The 19,531-nt window shown below is 42.6% G+C and overlaps 1 protein-coding gene across 8 annotated transcripts in view; it reads left to right on the top strand.

The window, feature by feature from the left end:
- Nucleotides 1–19,531, top strand: part of SLC23A2 (solute carrier family 23 member 2) — a 112,230-nt gene that overhangs the window by 74,179 nt on the left and 18,520 nt on the right. For all 8 annotated transcript variants that reach the window (XM_016134384.2, XM_016134088.2, XM_016134531.2 and 5 more), the window contains 5 exons: nt 5,138–5,226; nt 6,224–6,294; nt 7,250–7,431; nt 16,732–16,852; nt 17,346–17,502. In XM_016134384.2, the coding sequence (XP_015989870.1) occupies nt 5,138–5,226; nt 6,224–6,294; nt 7,250–7,431; nt 16,732–16,852; nt 17,346–17,502 (620 nt within the window). The remainder of the gene's footprint in view (nt 1–5,137; nt 5,227–6,223; nt 6,295–7,249; nt 7,432–16,731; nt 16,853–17,345; nt 17,503–19,531) is intronic.

Genomic DNA, 19,531 nt, shown 5'->3' with positions numbered 1-19,531 from the left:
ATGGAGAGAATAATAAAATTGGAAACTCAAAATTTTAAGCCCAGTATGTAAGAATGTTAATAAGCTAGTGGTAATATAATAATTGCACAGTCTGAAAATTACCCTAGAGATTATAAATTACAAAAAGGAAAAGGTACTTTTAAAATGGAGAGTTCCAGCAGACACTACTCAAACTCAGAATTCCCACTTCGTTGGACAACCTGAGGGGACAAGCCTCCTGATGTCATTCTATAAGAAGCACACACCACCCCAGTAGTCAGTCTCCTTGCCAAAAGTATTTAGCCTGGTTCTAAACGTAACACATGATAACCAAACGCAATATAGGGACTCAGATTATATTGGAGGAGTGGGGCAGATATAAGCACTTTTGTAAACAAATTTAAATATGACCATAATATTAGGTTTCATTATTAAATTAGTGTCACATTTCTTGGGTGTGATAAGAGGGAGGCAGTCAGTGATGGAACAGAAAATGCTTATTCTTGGGGGATGACTGCTAAAACGACTGTGTGAAGTGTACCACCTCTGCAAGCTACTTTGCAACAGTTTAGCTGGCAGATTGGTATATACATACAATAAACAATTGAAAAATATCAGTCAAGAGAAGAGTTTTAACAAATTATGTTTTGCTTTTCTTTAAAGGCACTTAGGCCGCACACTCCTGATGGCGAATTCAAAAACGAAACTACAGCTCATAAGAGCCAAGCCTGCTTTATATTTCTTAGAGATTGTTTTAAAATTGTGCTGCAGTTTAGACTCAAGTACAGGTTTATTTGGCAGTGAAGGGTTTTGTACCAGCTCGATTGCTTCCTTGCTATGTTGAGGAAGCCAGGCACCGAGTTTGCACTCTATTTTGATGAATTATGTTTTTGTTCATCATCTTTAAATGGTTTGGTTCTGGATAGATATATTTCACACTTTTATGCTGCTGCTCCTAGGACTATCATCTTTTAAACTTTTTAAGACCTTTCCCCTGTTGGCACCAGAGGAGGACTGCAAGCCCCTGGGATCTGTCGGTATTACCTGGTTTTGTCTTGAAAATTCATACACCTTTTACTCTCTGTTCCTTTACCCAGTGCTTTTAATCTAAAAGTCCTCTCTCACTTTTGTAGTTAAAATTAACATGGCAGAAAGACCTTAACCTCTTATTTCTAATCTGATAAAATTTCAAATAATATTATTTGTAAATAACGCCTTCAATTTACTTATTATTTATTAAGCATAAGTTGGTGCTGGGGAGACAGTGATGGGGGAAACAGTCCCAGTTTCTGCTGTCAGGGCTATTCCAGCCAACGGGGAGCTGGACAGGTCGGCACACAGAACGCCTCCATGCTCTGGAGGGAGGGGATAGAGGCCGAGGTGCTTGTGGAGACCTGCCCTGGGATGGCAGGCTATTTGAGCCAACACCACGGGATTAGTGGGGTCAGCCAAACAAAGACTGTAAACTGAGCTGGGCCACCGCCTGCCTGTCAGAAGGCCTTCAGGATCCTTCAGTAGTTCCCTCCTTGCCTGCAGGAAGAATGCAGGGTGTCTGCCATTTGGTCCCCTCTGACCATTACTACATTAGTCCCTGTGCTCCCACCCACAGTAAAGTCTCTGCAGTTCTCTAGGACTCCTGGGGTCTGTGACTCTTGTGTTGCACATACTCTTCTCTTTGCCTGGACTACTCATAATCCCTTGCGTGTGTGATGATGTGCTTCTCATCCTTATGCTTAAGTGATTCTCCTACAGACTCCACAGCACCTTGCACCTTCTACATCCCTGCACTTTACGTGTGGCTATGATGTCTCCTTCACATGACAGAAACCCTTCAAGGGGCCAGGGGTAGTTCTTCCATCATCGTACCTGCCTGTAATTGTACCTCTGTCAAGCAGATGTTTCTCAAGTGATCAGAATGACAAATCCCTTCATCTGGCCACGGGATTGTCAGTCTTTGTGGTGCCTGGTGCCTCAGCTTCACTCAGAAGTCATTGTTCAAAAATCCAGATTCAAGGACCCTACCTGCAACTTTGATTAACCAGTATTGGGTAAATGCAGAAATCTCCATTTTTAATTAGTGACCCCAAGGAATCTTGAAGCAGCTTCTGGTGACTTGGGGGGTGGCTTGTAGAAATTATGGTCACATACTCCTAAGTAGTAGTGGAACACATTACAAATCCTAAGAATTAGACCCTGGAATATTTCCTGGAGGAGGTGGTATTTGCACTGTGCCTTGAATGATAAGTGAAAATTGAATATTAGAACTGAGTTGATGACAAAAGGGATAGACAAAGGCCCAGAAGCTAGAACCCGGATTGTTTTGCTTAGAGTGCTGGTGTGCGAAGGGGCCAGTAAGAGGTGAGGCCAGGGAAGGGATTGGGGTCACTTGGGTACTGAGGAGGAAATGAGGCACCTCCAGCAGGGTTGAACAAATTAAGAACTTGTGTGGGGATGGTTAGGTTCTTTTGCTGTCCTGAGGCTAGAACCTGACATGGGAGTATATCACGACAAAGCCTCAGAATTTTTCTTACATCTGGTGATGGCTGTTAATTTTAAAAACTTTCATCTGCAAAAATTCACCATCTCTTCACATATTTAAGATATACTTTCCTTGTACACAATGTTGGCACACTTTCTCTGTAAAGAGACAAGCAGTAAATATTTTAGGCTCTATGGTCTGTTGTGACTGCTTGACTGTCCCATAGCAGCATAAAAGGAGCTGTAGATACCTTGTAAATAAATGAGGTGGCTGTGTCCCAGTAAAACTTGATTCACAAAAACAGGTTCACCAGATTTGGCTTATGGGCCAGTTCACCAACCCCTGGTGTAAAGAAGGGCACAATATTTGTTTCCTTTCCGATTGTCAGTACAGAATAAAAGAGCAGGTAGTTTTGTCTGTTTGGAGGGCCCGGGGAGATGAGGTTATTGGTGCTCTTGTGAATGAGATGTAGAGGAAAGAGCCCTAAGATTGACCAGCTTCATGCTGCGAAGTGCCTGAAAAAGCTACTTTATCAGATGAGAATATCAAGTGCTGTATCATGCTCCGTCTTTCTCTTGGAAAATTGGCTTTGTGGCTTGTGATTTAAGAAGCTCTTATTTAATGGAGTCATTTGTTTTTGTGGTAACTTTCTCTAAGACTGCTTCAGTCAAGCCATTGATTTATGCTGCCGGTAAAGGAGACCACATTTAACTTCTGGGGAACTGACTGCTGTTTGCTGTAAAGCAGCCACTTGTCCTTCAGCCACTACTGCTGGTGGTCGGCAGTGTGCGTGTCCGAATGATGAATGTGTAAGCTGGCCAGCGCAGCCTCCACGTCTCCGGAGACCTTGTTTAGGGCAGCACATGTGAAGATTTCCTGTTATCACCCACTTTAAGAGGAACTAAGGTCCTGGTTGCTTGAAAGTGAGCTTCTGTTTATCAGATCTCTCAAGGCCCTTGACCATGGTGAAGCCATAAACTGCTTGCCCCAAAAGGTGCAAGTGGTCAGAGTCACACCAAGGTTGAGAATAGTCGATGCCACCAGGAGTGGCGCCCAGAGCCAGTCTTCACTCTCCCACATCACGGGTATCACCAATGCAGTATCGATTGCATTGTCCCCAAGGACGAGCTCTCTAAGTGAAATCCGTATGACATTGCCCTAGGATGCACTGCCTGAGATCTGAAACAACAGTAAAACAGATGCTGTTTGGACCATTTGAGATTGCATCCATTCCTAACTAGAAATTTACCTTTTCTGTCCATTTCTGAAAAATCGTGCTTAAGGAGCTTGTGTAAATGAAACTGTTTTCCCTTTTGATATACATTCCCACTTCAGGTGACCTTCGCCTGCACTTTTGATGGTACTATACCTTGGGTCCCTCCAACAGGTAATTATAAATGGATGGTTGGTGGAGGGCATGCCCATCTGAGCGGCTGCCAGCGGTGCCTCTGGTCGGTACTGTGCAGCCTGCCCCTGTGTCTTAAAGCCATCAGCCTGCTTATTCTCAGTTGATGTCATTGCATGATAAAAAATGGTCAGGAGGACAAGAGAATCTTGGTTCTCATCTGGCTCAGAATGGTGTGTGCTGACTCTGGGCTCGTAAAGCAGCTGCTTGCCCTTCAGCCAACGCCATTCCGTTTCTCAGAACAGTTCCTATTTCAGTCAGGGCAGGACAAGCTGTCGGCTCAGGGGAAGCAAGCTGGGTTGCCATCCCGCTGGCCAGGACACCGATAACAAGGCTGCTTGAGGGTATTTAAGAAGGATCTGGATGTCTGGGAGTTCCTAGCTCTGCAAACAGAGGCTAGTTTTGTATTTTACCCTGAAAATAATGCTAAAAGTTACGATCAAGTTCTCAGCCTATAAAGTCATCTTAATACAACTGTAGCTGAAATGCTTTACATATCCAATAAAAAATTGCAAAATCTTTTGAATTTCAGTAGTTCAAGTGGTCAAGTTAATACGATATATCTATAACATAATTGATGGCGTCTTAGTGTTTCCACGTTTACTTTAAGGATTGTGGACAGGAGATCTTAAGGAGAGTCTAAACCTCCTAGGTCCTTTAAAAGTAAGGTTTAGAACACTTTTCGAGTCTTTATGATTCAGCGGAATATTATATCTACTGTTGATTTGTAACTTACAGCTTTCCTTTTCCTTAATAGATCTAGATCACTGACGTGATCTTAATGCTTATCTTCTACGATTTAGGGCAGTTTTTTGACTTATAAAATGGAACAATAGAGGAAGATAAAAATGTTTTCTGTAATAACCGATACAAATTTGAAAGGGAGGATGAGGTGGAGGGTGGTGAAATAGAAGACATACGCTGATGTTTAATGAGGAGTGCACAGCTCAGCAGGAAAGAGATGGCCAAATGCCCAACATCCCCTGCCCCCAAGGGGAGAGGCGGCAATGGCAGGGGCCGGTGTTGGGTGCTGGTGCTGACCGTAGGGCTCCCCTGTGGCCCACCCTGCGGGAAGAGCAGAGGAGGGGAGGACGGAGAAGCCAGCGGCCCTGGCTGCATGGAGAAGAGACCTTTGCGGACTGGGGTTCTTCCAGGTGTGCCTGCATTTACTCATGGGCTGTTTGTCTAAGGAAAAGACTGTTAAGCTGTCAAATAGTGAACTACCTCGGTAGTTCCTGATGCCGTGATCATGGTTTTGGTCTCGTTTCTTTTAGGTTACCCCTGTTTCAGGCCAGTGCTTTTGCATTTCTGGCCCCTGCTCGAGCCATCCTGTCTTTAGATAAATGGAAATGTAACACCACAGGTAATTGCAGTTATTTCCACATATGTCATTGGGGTCCTTTAATGCAGGTGATAAAAGGGAGGCCTGGACATGTTGCCCTCAGCAGTGTTAAATCCTTTCTGGAATTAGGCACAGAACATACAAACCAACAGCTTAGAACACTCCAATCTGTGGATCGTGTTTCTGTCTCTCTCTCTATCCACTCATTCATCCCTAATCCCAGAGCAAGTAAGGACCAGAAGGGACCTCATTTCTCTATGCTAATGAAATTGATAAGTATGGGAATGAAGAGAAAAATATTTGTGCTATTTTTCTGCCTCTTTCTTTCAGTGGATTTTATGAAACCAGTAATCATTCTCTTTGTTGCATCAGCTTCCCTTCTCTGAAACATCTCTGCTTTTTTAAGGATCTGGCTGCTTTGGTTTTCTGCAAATGACTTTCATCCCCTTCCTCCCCCCTTTAGTGACTGCAAAGATCCTTAAGTAACCCTATAAAGTCAGGAAAAGATAAGATAGGGGGTTTGAGAAAACCAGACCTGTCGTACTCTTAAAATACTGTTCCATTTTTAAGTTCTGGGAGCAGAGTTTTTCCAACCTTCATTTCCTTCCTTGCTCCTAGGAGTTACTTTGCGACCACTGATTTGATTTAGGAACTGGAGAAGGCTCTCTGCTTTATCTAGGTTTTCACAACCTTAGGCAACCTTGCTATTGGACATTGCAGTTAGCTGCTTGCAAAGGTTGGTCTTTGTGTGAGGCTGCCACTAGCAACGTGCATCACCAGTTCAGTCAGCTTCTGACATGCTGGGAGCTCTCAGTGGATGAATAAATTTGGTTAAATTAGCATTGGGGAACCCACCTTTCAGTATGGTAAGCCATACTGTCGAATTTTAGGGATGGGTATTTGTACAAATATACTTAAAACAAGAAGGAAATTCTTCTTAAAAAGAGTAAAATGAGTGTGTCCTGTGAAACATCAGTGTCGCTCCAAGAAAAATTTTGTCTTTGTTTTTGTTTTCAAGATGTTTCAGTTGCCAATGGAACAACAGAACTGTTACACACAGAGCACATCTGGTATCCCCGGATACGCGAGGTAAAAGATGAGCATTGTCTGCTTGTGGCTTCTTTGCGTTTCCTCTTAGCTTCAGTGTTGGTTGTGCCCAAGAAACTGCAGTTGCTTGCACTAAGCCCTTTTTTTCTTTTCAACTACTGACATGTTTACTTCTATTCAACTAAATTTATGTTAGTTTAACTAAACTAAATTTACAAAATAAAGCACCTGGAAATGCTTTGCTCAGCCAGACAGAATTGTTTCTCACCCTTCATTTCCCTCCTCCCTTCCTCTGGTGCACTCACAGACATGCCCACTTACACCAGCGTAACCAGCCAAAGGGCATGGCTCCCTCGGATGGAGCAACAGAGACTTGTCAGCAGGTAGCAAAAACTATCATTCTGGCCTCAGTATTTGCCTGTATTTGTGGAAGGAATTAAAGATAATTGGTTACTACAGTACACTTGGGTCTGGGAGTCTTCAGACTTGAAGAATGGCTGACAGTTTACTCAGATATTTCAGAACCTGTAAGACCATTCACCACTAGTTGAGAACTAGCACAGCCATTCTGCACAGTAGAAATATTCTTTCAGATTTTTTGTCAATAACACTATCTTTTAAATGTCCTGCAGGGGCTCACTTTTTAAAGTCAAGAAGCTTTATACTACAGTGTTCCTTTTAGGCTGGTTTTGAATGCTGTGTGTCTTAAATAGGAATTACGAATTACGTCTGTCTCATTTTATCAATGGAAATGGCAAGTTGGCTTTGCATCCAGTGCCCATTTCTATAATATTCTTACTTCAGTCAGGGCATACTTAGGTTCGATAGGCCTCAGTCATACCTGTTGGTTTCTTTTGGAGTTCCTGGGACTTTTCCAGCTGTGTCCTGCCTGTTTTAGAATAACTCAGTACCTTGCAGAATTATTGGTTGTGGTTATACCTGGAGTGTGTGATGTGTAAGCAGCTTACTCTCATGTCTGTGCTCTCTCTTGTTCCAGATCCAGGGGGCTATCATCATGTCTTCACTGATAGAAGTGGTCATCGGCCTCCTAGGCCTGCCTGGTGCTCTGCTGAAATACATCGGGCCTCTGACCATAACGCCCACGGTGGCCCTTATTGGCCTCTCTGGTTTCCAGGCAGCGGGAGAGAGAGCAGGGAAGCACTGGGGCATTGCCATGCTGTAAGTATCCCGAGACCACCCAGTTGGTGGACAGTAAAAACCTCCCCTCTTCCACCACCGAGGGATAGCCTCTTGGAATGTTTGAACATTTATACAGACTTTAGGAGATAGTTTTGGGTTTGGGTTTTTTTTTTTAAGTAAGAATAGTCTGATAGTTTAAACTTTATTTGCTTCGTGCCAGGGAATTACTTAAGGGTTTTTTAGACCCAGAGGTTGAGAAGTGACTTGCATTCAAGGTATGCCAAGGGCACGTTTATCAGTGATGGGCAGGGGAAGGGCTGCAAGATTTCAAACTTCGAGAGGGTGTAAGATGGTGGGGTCAGTAGTTCTTAACTTTTGAGGTCATGACAAGTCTCCTGCGTTAAGCTATAAATTGAAATACTGAGAAGCTGAATCCTTTAGGTCAGCAGTTCCCAAACTTTTTGGCACCAGGGACCGGTGCTCCCATCAGAATCTAATGCCTGATGATCTGAAGTGGAGCCGAGGCAGTGATGCTAGTGCTGGGGAGTAGCTGCAAATACAGATGAAACTTTGCTTCTTCTCTCACTGCTCACCTGCTGTGTGGCCTGGTTCCGGTACCGGTCTATGGCCCAGGGGTGGGGGACCCCTGCTTTCGGTGAGACTCAAAAATACTTCCAGAATGGCAGGAGGGAGAGGCCGCAGGAGGATTCATTGGCATTGAAGGAGACATGGCTCTCCAGGCCAAGCCGAGTTCTACACAGCTGTGGGGAGGCCAGTGTCCTACTAGTCAGTGCTGGTCCTTGCACAGAACTTTAAGCCAATTAAAAAGGCTGTATACCTCTTTAAGTGCTGACAGTGAAGACATCCAAGACTTTGATGATGATATTATAAAAGATTATTAGCAGCATGGAATTCTGAAAACCACAAATACAACACACAAATAGAAGACACATTGTGTGTCTACAGAGCATATGTAAGAGCCGATCATATAATAGAGAACCAGTAAAATTTCTAAAGCAAATTAATAGCACAAGAGCATTTCCAGTTGTTTTTGTTTTGCCTTGTGAAGTATTCTGTAGTATTCAATAACAGGCAGCCCTTGCTGAGCCTCCGCATCAGTGCTTTATGTAACACTCATGGTATTATTATAACTGAAGGTGTAGGTATCAGTGTTATCCTCTTTTAACAGCTAACGAAGGGGAGGCACAGTGATGTATTTAGTTGTCCAGGATCACACAGCTAGTAAGTGGCAGGGATGGTTTTCAAAACCCAAATAGCCTAAGTAGAACTTAAGCTATAACACTAAATCTGCTTCTTTGTGTTAGAACATGATGTACAAGTAAAGTGAATTCTTGCATATAATTGGAACCCATATATTATTACAAATTAATATATGTGAAAATATCCAGGATTATTCTTAATTTACTCATTTCACTAAAGGTTGTTCAATAGTCTCCACACCAGGATGGGTGCGTAGAAGGCTTGTAGGAATGTTCATTTAGTGAAATGCATTAAGCTCTGAAAAGGAGAACTTGTATTTACCATCATTCAGTTAACTTAGAAACCAACAAAAGGGTGAACAAAATCCCCAGATCACTTAGAAGCTATAAAATAAATAAATAAATAAATAAATAAATAAAACAAAAAAACCCTCACTGTTATAAATAACTTGTAGTCATAGAGATGAAATTGGAATGTCTTCACAATTGCTAATAATTTAAAAAACGATAGTAACAGCACTGATCACACTTTACAGAGTAGTCAGAGTTGTCCTTGAGGAAATTTGTTACCTTAAAGGCAAATGAAGTACATGAAAGCTAGCTCCAGAAACTAGACAAACAATAAAAATGAACCCAATGTAGGCAGGTGGGAAGAATTAATAAAGATACAAGTAATATGAAACAAATAGAAGTAACAAATCCCAAAGCTGGTCCTTTGGAAAATAACAGGTAGACAGACTTCTGGCAAGGCCAATTAGATAAGAAGGGACTGCTTGCACAAATAGAGGAATAAAACTGTAGGTCCAGGGAGGATGAGTTAAATCTATGCTCCCTCCCCCCAAATTAAAATGAATAATAATAATGAGTGGTTTTCCAGAAAAGCATAAATAACTAAAATTAACTCCTCTGACCATAAGCTCTGTTGAGCTCATTAGAACTTGGTCTTGAGCCTCCTCCTTGCCACGTGCTCAGCCCCTAAATCGTCCCATCCATGGAATCAGCAAACAGCTGTTATGTTGGTGACTTACAGATCCTGCCCCTGACTTGCCCTCTCCATTTGCTGTTACACAAAACATCTCAAACTTTAAAGGAAGAAACTGCCAAACGTTTGATTCCCTCCTTGTCCGCCAAGCCAGTTCCCTTTCCCGTCGTCCTCCTTTTACTCAGTGGCACAAACACGTCAGTTTCTAAGCTAGAAACCCAGCAGTCATCCTTGACTCTTTGCTTTCCCTGGTTCCCCATGGACAGCCCCACCATTCTGTCCCACCTTCATAAGCAGTCCTGGGTTTGTCCTCCGCGTCTTCGTGGCCACCACCCTTGACCAGCCTCACCCTTGACCATTGCTTCCAAACTGGTCTCCAGGTTGTCTTTGCTCCCTCCTGTCCATTCTCAGTCCTGGAAGGTGCTTGGTCGCTGTCTCGTCCTTTTGAAACTCCAGTAGAACACATGCTAGAGTTCCAGAAGCTGTGAGGTCTTTTCATTGTTTCAGTGTCTGAAACCTCATCCCCTGCCCCTTGGTGGTTTGTTTATATCCCCGGTTGGGCGTTCAGGGTGTTTTCATGCTGGAATCGCAGGTGTTCAGAGGTGGGAAATGATCTCAAATTATTTCTAAAACGCCTTTCTCCCCTCCATTCATGCTTGTCTCTTTCTGGAACTGCTAGAATGTTGGACCTCCTGAACTCGTTCTCTCCTGAACTCGTTCTCTGCTTTCCTCTCCTGGTCATCTTTTTTTTCTCTATTCATAGGAATTTCCCTCAGTTTTATCTGTGAATTTTCCTGTCGAGCTTTTCATTTTTCCTCTCATGTTTTTGAGTTTCCAAGAGCTCATCTTTTGTACTCGAGGTGTCACTTCTATAAAGGCAGGGACTCAGCTCTGTGCTGGTCACCATGGCACCCCCAGCACCCTGGCTCACCATCTGTCACAGAGAGGTGTTCGGTAAGCAGGTTGCGAATAAGTGAGGGGAGGAGCACGGGACGCGAGCACAGTCATCATCACGAGAAAAGTCAGGAGTGTGTCGAAGGACTTTTATTCCTAAAAGAAGCTCCAGTGATTAGGCAATGAGTGTATCACATCCTCAAAGACAAGAGAACACATGCACCATTGAAACTGTTCTGGAGCTTTGAGAAAGAAGGGTAATTTCGCGGTCAATTTTATCTTAATGCCAAATGCCGACAGAGTTACTGCAAAAGGGAGGGTCTGACCAACTTCTTTCTTCCTGGGGTTGTGTAAAACCCGGAACTGAGTTTACATGTGTTCAGGTAGTACTGTGCTAAAGCTCAGCATTTTTCTTTACTTAAGGCTCCTTGTGATCTTTTAAAATGCAAGTATGCACAAGACTCTTGAATAAAGGGCCTTCGTATCCAGCTCTGCACACAGTTAATGTACTTTTTTTTTTTTTTTACAATGCCATATGTAAACATCTAGAAGGAATGTTCTTTGGAACATTTGGGAAAATTCTGGTACAGATAATACAATTAAAGAACAATACATTTTGTGTCATTTCAGGAACTCAAAGATGATTATATATTGGAAAATTTATTAATAAAATCCATTATGGGTCCATGTGGATTTTATTATTAAAAACCATGGTGATACATGTAATCATTCAACCTGTATCCCTGCTGCTAAGTGTTAGCATTCATCATTCTTAATGGTGAAACAAGTCAGGCCTACCTATTGAAATCAGAAATTGAGATAAGCATGTTTATCATCACTGGTATCATTTAAAGTTATCCTAGATGTGCTAACCCATGTGTAAGATAAGAAAATAAAATAATGTTGATCAATACCAGAAAGGTCAGGGAGAAGAAAATGGTAACTTGCTCTTATAAAATTTAAAACACATTCCAGAGTTTAATAACAAGAGAGTGGTCTTAGGTCAGTAATGACTGGCAGAGTAGAACAGGAGGGATAGAAATAAAACCAAGATAAAGTTCATGTTTAGTATATGATGCAGTCATATTTGATGGTGGTGGGAAATGGAAGAATTGTGTGGGAAAAATGAGATGATTATTTGGAAAAAAGTTAGATTCTTTATATCAAATTACATTTCAGCTAAATTAAGACTTAAATGTAGAAAAAGTGCTGGAAGAAAACCTATATAAATATTCTTAGAACGGGGACTGTTCCCTCCCAAGAGTATATTAAATTGTTTATTGATTACATATGATAATGGATGATACACAAGCTTCATTCCCATCTATAATTTTATCTGGCATCATAATTTATTTTAGATCTATTGCATAGGATATGCCAGTAATCATTAATAACCAAATAAACTTCATGACTGCTTGGGTGACCCTTTTAATGGTGAACTTCACGTTATAACACAATAACCGTCAATTCAACTACACCAAGGTTTCTGAAGACAATGGCTTCTGCACCCAAGCAGGTTGTAAATAAATTTCAAATGGAACTGGCATCCCCCAAAGGGATTCTAACTTCACACTGTTGGGGTGATTTACTAAGATGACTTCAGAGTAGACTAACTTTACACAACACATTTTTAAAAAGACACATTTATTCAGTGTTATGATTTAGACTATTAACATTTAGTGATCAACAGCATGAGTGCAAAAAAGGAGTACGTTAATGCCCTTTGCTGGAATGCCTCTACACTTTCTACAGGACTGAAACTAAAATAAACTGTTACATGATGTCACAAATACAGTCCTCGAGTTATTTGCCCATACATGAGTATTGGCTAAAACGTGTCTTCTTTGTAGCAGCTAGGCCCTGTCACCACTGTACAACACGAATCTGTTGTAACCTGTAGCTTCCCTGTTCTCTGGCTTGCCTCTCCTCCTAAGCTTAGTTTCCTGCCAGTAATTAAAACCTCTTGCCACCGCCATAGTTACTGCTGCTGCTGGAACCGCCATAGCCACCTCGGTTTCATAGTTGGGCAAAGGATTGGTTTCCACCACCTTAGAAGCTTCTGCCTCCAAAGTTTTCCTCCTTTCATGGGTCCAAGGTTCGAAGATTGATTGTTGTAATTGTCAGAATCATTGTAGCTTCCACCACCTCCAGAAATGCTTCCATCGTTACCAAATCCATTGTAGCCATCCCATGGCCACTGTGTTCATTACTGCTGCGGCTGCCACCAAAGCCATTCTGACCACTGAAGTTTCCTCCATGACCGAAGCCGTCATTCCCACCTAAACCACCACCACCAGCACTTCTAGAACCACGTCAGCCTGTTGGGCTGGAGGAAGCCCCAGCCATCTCTTGCTCTGATAGGGCGTTCCTTCCCGCACAGTCATGCCTTTCACAGTCTTGTCTCCAGAGTCATGGTCATCAAAGGTTACAAAATCAAAGCCTCTCTTCTTGCCACTGCCTCAGTCAGGCATGATTTCAGTCATTTCAGTTTCCCATACTGTTCAAAATAATCTATTAGGTGATGTTCTTCAGTGTCGTCTTTAATGCCATCAGCAGAAATCTTTCTTACAGTGAATTGGGCACCAGGTCTTGGAGACTCTTCTTTTGGGACAGCCCTTATAGTTCCGCAACTTTTCATCCACCTCATGTGGCGTTGCATTCATGGCTGCTTCCACCTCCACAGTGGTGCATGGGACAAACCCAGAGCTCCTGGAACACTTGGAGCTTGGATCGCTCATCACGCCACAGTCTGTGAGCGTTCCCCATTGCTCAGAATGGCTCCCCAGACACTCGTTGTTTCAGTGCTCAGACCTCTGATAAAGAGCTTCCACGGCTGTTTGGGTCCTTGGGAGACTCTGACTTAGACCTGACGACCGCAGGAGGGGAGACTTTTTAACAATGCTTATTTCTTGGAATCCACAGACAGAAAAGATAGGATCTTTAAGCAAATAATAAGAAAAGATCAGTAGATTTTTACTTCTGATGCATTTAAAACTCGTATCAAAAACCACTGAAACTAAATTATAAATGAATCTGGGAAAATATAACCAATTTCACCAGAAAGGCCAATGTCCCCAGTTTTATAGTTTCACTAATTGATTTAAAGGAGAAAGAGTCCTGGGGGAGTAATGGATGAAGGATATGATATGACAGCCATTTAAAAAATACAAATAGCCAATTAATGTGTAAAAAAGGGTTAGCCCCCTCCCCCCCCCCCAGTTATGAAAATGCACATTCACAGGGATTCTGAGGGCACTAGGGTAGTGGTGATCGATTAGGTTTTGCAACATGGGTTGTAGGTCTCCTAAAAAGGTGACATTTAGAGACAGTCTCTGGAGGGTAAATGTGTTAACATTTCTAATACCATGCATAGGTCCTTGTTGGGAACCATGTTTTTACTAAGAAAACTTGCATTTTGGCATAATTTCAAACTTATTTAAAAGTAGAGTAGTGTAACATGAACCTTCCAGTACCATCACCAAACACTCAAAAGAAATCTCATTTTATCTGTACCCTCAAATGTATTTAAATTCTAGTCATTTGAAGTTTAACAGTAATTAAACAGGGAAATCTAAAGTAGTAGTCCTTCTTACCCATCCCTTAAAAAATGTCATGATTAGTAAAACTTTAATATTCTTTTATATTTTATATTGTTCATGCATAAATACAAGCGAACTTGAACAGCTTTACCATTATAAGACGATAAAATTTTTTAAATTGATGAAATTGGTAGAGATTTGAAAATGTGATAAGACTCTATGTTATAGAGAGTAGCAAATGAATGTCCTTGGTCTCTGGGTGGAACTGGAAATTCACCCAACCTTTCTGTACATACGTGGCAGTTTGTATCAGAAACTTTTTAATCAGGTGTTTACCGTTCGACAGATTCGTTCCAGTCCTGGGAACTCGTAAGGAGATACTGAGGCAGGTCAGGGAGGGGCGATCTGTCACGGTGTTTCTGTCGTTCCCAGTGTCACACCGTGTGGGAACTGTTAAACGAGGTGCGGTGCAGCTATAGGGTGAATGCTAAGCAGTTGCTAAGGTGCTGGTTCAGATTTCCATCTGTTGAGGTTGTGTCATTACCAGCGCTACAAGCTGGTTGGGAAGTGGCATGTAAAGTTGAGTCCACTTTGGGTCAGATGATGGATGACATGTTTGTGTGCTGAGGACAAGGAAGATTTCAGGCAGTCCTGTCTCCCTCTCTATTCCCAGATGACCCATCAATATCCCAGGAATGGAAGCCAATGGGGTGATAGACCAGAATGCTCCATGGTTGTCACCCAGTGGGGATGATGAGTGATCTTCAGGATCTTGTCTTTTTTTTTCTTTTGTTTATCTGCCTTTTATAATTTTCCTACATTTTAGTATGTATTTTTTGAAAAATATTTGTAAGGCAAAAGAAAGGTCAACAAATAAGCAATATGTAAACATGAGGTAGAAAGAGCTAGCTAGCTATGGTGGACCAAACTCTGGCCAGAGGATCTGAGACTCAGAGCCTTGTCTCTCCTCTGCTTGGCCAAAGTGTGAACGTGGGCACGCCGCCCTACCTTCTGCCTCTGCTGTGGAGTGGCCTGCCCTGCCTGCCCCACAGGCGTATTTGAGGATAAACAGAAATTAGAAGTAGATGGATTTTAGAAGGGGAAGAAAATGGAGCTCTCATCTGCCCCCATTCACTCAACTCCACTCAACTCGCACTGCCAGAGTTAGGCCTGAGATTTAGGCGTCCTCCCTTGAATTTTGTATGTGTCGCCCCCACCTTTTTTAAACAGGCTTTGAAAAGAGCACCACAGTTCAGGCGTAATTGCCCTGTGGGATGTCATCTAAAATAATAATAATAATAGCAGACTTGGAGCCTTTTGGGATCTCAGAGTGTTCACTTTGAAATTAATGGGTAGCATTTTTTAAAACCTGAATTTTTCATTTTTGTCTAAGTTTAAAACAAGGCAGTTTTAACTTAATCCCTCATTGCCATATCCTTTTTTTATTGTAATAGTTGTTGTTAAATTCCACTACCCCAGGGGAATTGGAATAACTCGAGCACTATATATGTTTTCAACCTTGAATTGGTACTGGCCTGGCGACTTTGTCGTAGGGCAGAGACCTTTGACGCCAAAGTAGATGGGGGAGATGGTGAAGCAGCACAGGCCTGTTCTACAGCTGGTTACTGTTCGCACCTCATTAGATATGTGACAGTAAAGCGGTCAGAGCTGATAATTCCATTTCAGCAAGTAGAACTGTGCCCAGGAACCATTAAGGTTAGCTCTGATGGAGAACCCACTCTTCAGCCAACTGTGTCTCAGGTTGTAAGTCAAAGAGTGATTCCTAGTGGGTAATGAAACACACCATTCTGTGTACGCCTTTATTGCTTCAGTTATGGGGAGCCATCCCACACCTGCCACACTCGGGAGTAGACTGACGAGGATGTGTCAGGCCTGCTGCAGGAAAGTCACGTGACATTGCTGCTTCCTGCAGCCCTCAGTGGATCTCGGTCAGGAGTGTGGGGCTCAGGTGAAGGGACTTCTGAGCCAGCCCAGGCCTCCCAGTCCTTATGATCCATGTGGCGAAGTGGTTCAGAGCCCAGGTCGTAGAGCTGGACCCTTGGCCTGCCCACCCTGCAAACTGTAGCTGCACGACCTTGGACTGCTGGCAACGGAGATGACCACAGAAGCCACTGCAGAACACTGAGATGAGGTCATGGGTGGGGAGACCTTCCTATAATGTCTCACAAACGAAACCTCTTAGTGTGAATATAGAATTCTGTATATCGCTTTCTCGAACATTGACGCTTTACTTTTTACTTTTTAAAGGTAATTTATGCTTTTTAAAGTAAATCAGAAAGTACAGAAAAGTAGTTGCTTGTTTTTCAGTTAATTTGTGGTTGTAATTACACTGGCTTTTTATTGTATTTGGCAACCTGTCTCTTTCCCTTACATAGTGTGAGCTTTTCCCATCAGCGTATACATTCTTTGGGTTTTCTTGTTCTGTTAAGGAAAATTTAGCCATGGCATTTACATAGCAATTTCATTTCTGTATCAAGTAACGCCAAGAGAAAGAGTTCTAATATCTTTGCAAAGACGGCATTGCCAAAAGACACAGTTTCCCAAATAATGGTTAAGAAGACTAGCAGCTTTCTAGAGGACTGAGTTGAACACATGTAGTCACTTTTGCTATTGAAGATTGGAGCAATATTTTAAAACACAGACATACAGCCTTTAACATAGTTTATTTTCTTTCTCTCCTCAGGACAATTTTCCTAGTATTACTATTTTCTCAGTATGCCAGAAATGTTAAATTTCCTCTCCCAATTTACAAATCCAAGAAAGGATGGACTGCGTACAAGTTGCAGCTTTTCAAAATGTTCCCGGTGAGTAGTCATCTTTTTTCATCTTTCCTGACAGTATTGCCTTTGGTTCATTATGTACAATGTTTATGTGAAAGGAAGGTTTTAAGCAGGTTCTCCTGGGGTGGGGGGGGACTGCGTCTGTGCAGTGATATTGGGGTACTAATGACTACCCATATCGTCATGGACTTAAAAGTAGCAGCAGCTTTCAATTCTGAAATCCTCAGTAGTGTGAAGGAGGCCATTGCTAGTTCCTGGGACTGAGAGAGGTCTAACCCCACGTTGCCTTGGCAGGCACCTTGTCCATTATCCTTATCCTACTAGTTAGACCTAAGGTTAAAGTAACTCTACCTAGATAAAACTGCTTTCTCTAAATGTGATCCCATTTAAGGAATAATAGGCTTTTAGCAAATTACTGACAGCAGTAGATCCTGGGGGTGTCAGACTGTGGGAAGGTATGTGTTTTGCCAACAGCCACCACTCGGCCTGATCGTGTCCTTTCCTTCGACCACTTCAGATCATCCTGGCCATCCTCGTGTCCTGGTTGCTCTGCTTCATCTTCACAGTGACAGATGTCTTTCCTCCTGACAGCACCAAGTACGGCTTCTATGCTCGAACGGATGCCAGGCAGGGCGTGCTTCTGGTGGCTCCCTGGTTTAAGGTCCCATACCCGTGTAAGTATTCTGGCCAGAGGGTTCAGGAGCTCACGAGGGGCCAGCTCAGCGGAGTAGGAAGTTGGCAGAGGCTCTGCAGCGGGAAAAGCCTCTTTGTCCCTCAGGGTCTTATCATTCTGGTCATTTGAGGATTTGACACCCCAAAAAGGGAAGCCCTGTCCCTAGAGACCACAATTAACACACAGAGACTACCCAGCTCCCTCCTCAGATTAACTAGTTGGTTCTTTTGGTTCCACTAGGGTGAAATCCTGGTGAAGGGGTCTCTTGCCAGGTTTGGGATCTGATGGTTAGGATTTAAGGGCAGCTGCTTAGAAAGCAAGTATGTAGCTACACAGAACCCAGGCCACCGAAGTGAACAGATTTGAGTGGGAGGGGCATGAGGATTAGCAAGCACACTGCTCAAGTGTGATGGGATTTGTATTATCTTTTAATGGGCAGCTATAATCTTTTTAAAAATGTCATAGCTGTCAGAAGTAAACTCACAAATGGGTGGAAGATGGATCATAAGTTATCATTTAAGTGTTAGATAACTTTTGGCAAGGAGGGTCCAATCCCCAGCCCGAGGTGTCACTTGGATTCATGTATCCCACCTTCTAGACCCCTCACCAAAAGTGACTCTCTGAACCCAGTGGTTATTAATGCTTGGTTATTCTGTTGTGAAGACTGTTCTGGCACTTGGCGTTTTAATTAGAATTGAAGCCCAAGCTTAGTCAGGTTGTGCTAATTTATTCCCCTGTTTAAACAGTCACATCTTCACAATTTACAATGACAGTGACAAGGAGAGAAAGCAAGAAAAGCCAAGAATATTAAGATTGGGTCAGAGACAACTGTTCCAGGCATGTTAAATGACGGCAACATTGGCAGTTGTTCCTTCTGTTCTTGACACGTTTACAGACACTTAAAAAAGAAGTATAGTCTTTCTAAAATAACGTTCTCATCAGATCATATGGTCTAAATATATATTTATATATACCTATCCTTTTAAAAAATGCATGATTCATAAATATACATGTAGCCTGAGATAAAATGAGATTAAAAGTCAGTTGGTGAGGCATGGGAGGGCAGGTGGGAGGAAGCCCCCACGGCACAGGCTTGGTGGTCCTCCGCTTGTGCAGGCAGCTCCCAAGATTAGTGCAAGGAGGAACACAGTGGGCTGCACAGGAGCTGCAGCTGTGCATGTGACAAGAGACCGGTGCTGTCCAGCTCCTTGTCCTGACAACTCTTAACTGCCGTGAGCTGCCCTGTTGCCAAAGCTCCCCCAGGAAAAAGCCACCCAGAGAGCCAGAAGGATGTAGTCTTTATTCTTATGATTTGGCTTCATTTGGACACCGGTTTTCTGATATGTGGTTGTCTGTCTGTTAGCATGCTAAGAATTACCTCGATTGTTGTTAAAATATAGATTTGGGGCCCAAAATGTCAACAGTGCTGAGGTTGAGGCCTTGCTGTAAAGGAACATAAATTAAAGGTTCTAGTTAAAAGGAGAGACGAAACAACAGGCTAGCTAGAAGGCTGGAAGCCAACAAGGATTTTTATCTGAAAGAAAAGGGATCGAAAGTTATAAGATTGCAAATTGTAAAATGTGAAGCAGATAGAATAAAGATTTTATAAATCAAAATAAAGGATTTTAGGCAAAAGGGAAAAAAACAGTAAAAGTATAGAAGACTTAAGAAAGTAAAAAGCCGTTTCTGAAAAATAGCAAATGACAAAAGAAAATAAGAATACCTCGCCTGAATCCATAACACTGCATCAGTAACAAGGTAACTGTGTAAAAAATTATTTAGAAAATACAGAAAATTGCTTGATAAATCATCTGTATGAGAAAAATCTGTTCCAAACTCACCTGGAGGTGAGATGTTGACCGAGCGAGCTTGTTGCTGGCGGGCATAGAGCATGCCCCGTTACTGTCCGTGGACGTGCACTTTGCCCCTCTAACCACAGGCTGCCACTGTATCCTTTCTCTTCTCCCGCAGGGTAAAGTAGCCCCGGGAGGGAGCAGTTCTGCCCGCATACACACTCTAGGCATATTCTG

Source organism: Rousettus aegyptiacus, unplaced genomic scaffold, assembly GCF_014176215.1.
Source record: "Rousettus aegyptiacus isolate mRouAeg1 unplaced genomic scaffold, mRouAeg1.p scaffold_m13_p_12, whole genome shotgun sequence".
NCBI classification, from domain to species: domain Eukaryota; kingdom Metazoa; phylum Chordata; class Mammalia; order Chiroptera; family Pteropodidae; genus Rousettus; species Rousettus aegyptiacus.
Note: the sequence above shows the minus strand (reverse complement) of the source record. Positions and strands in the feature narration are given on the sequence as shown.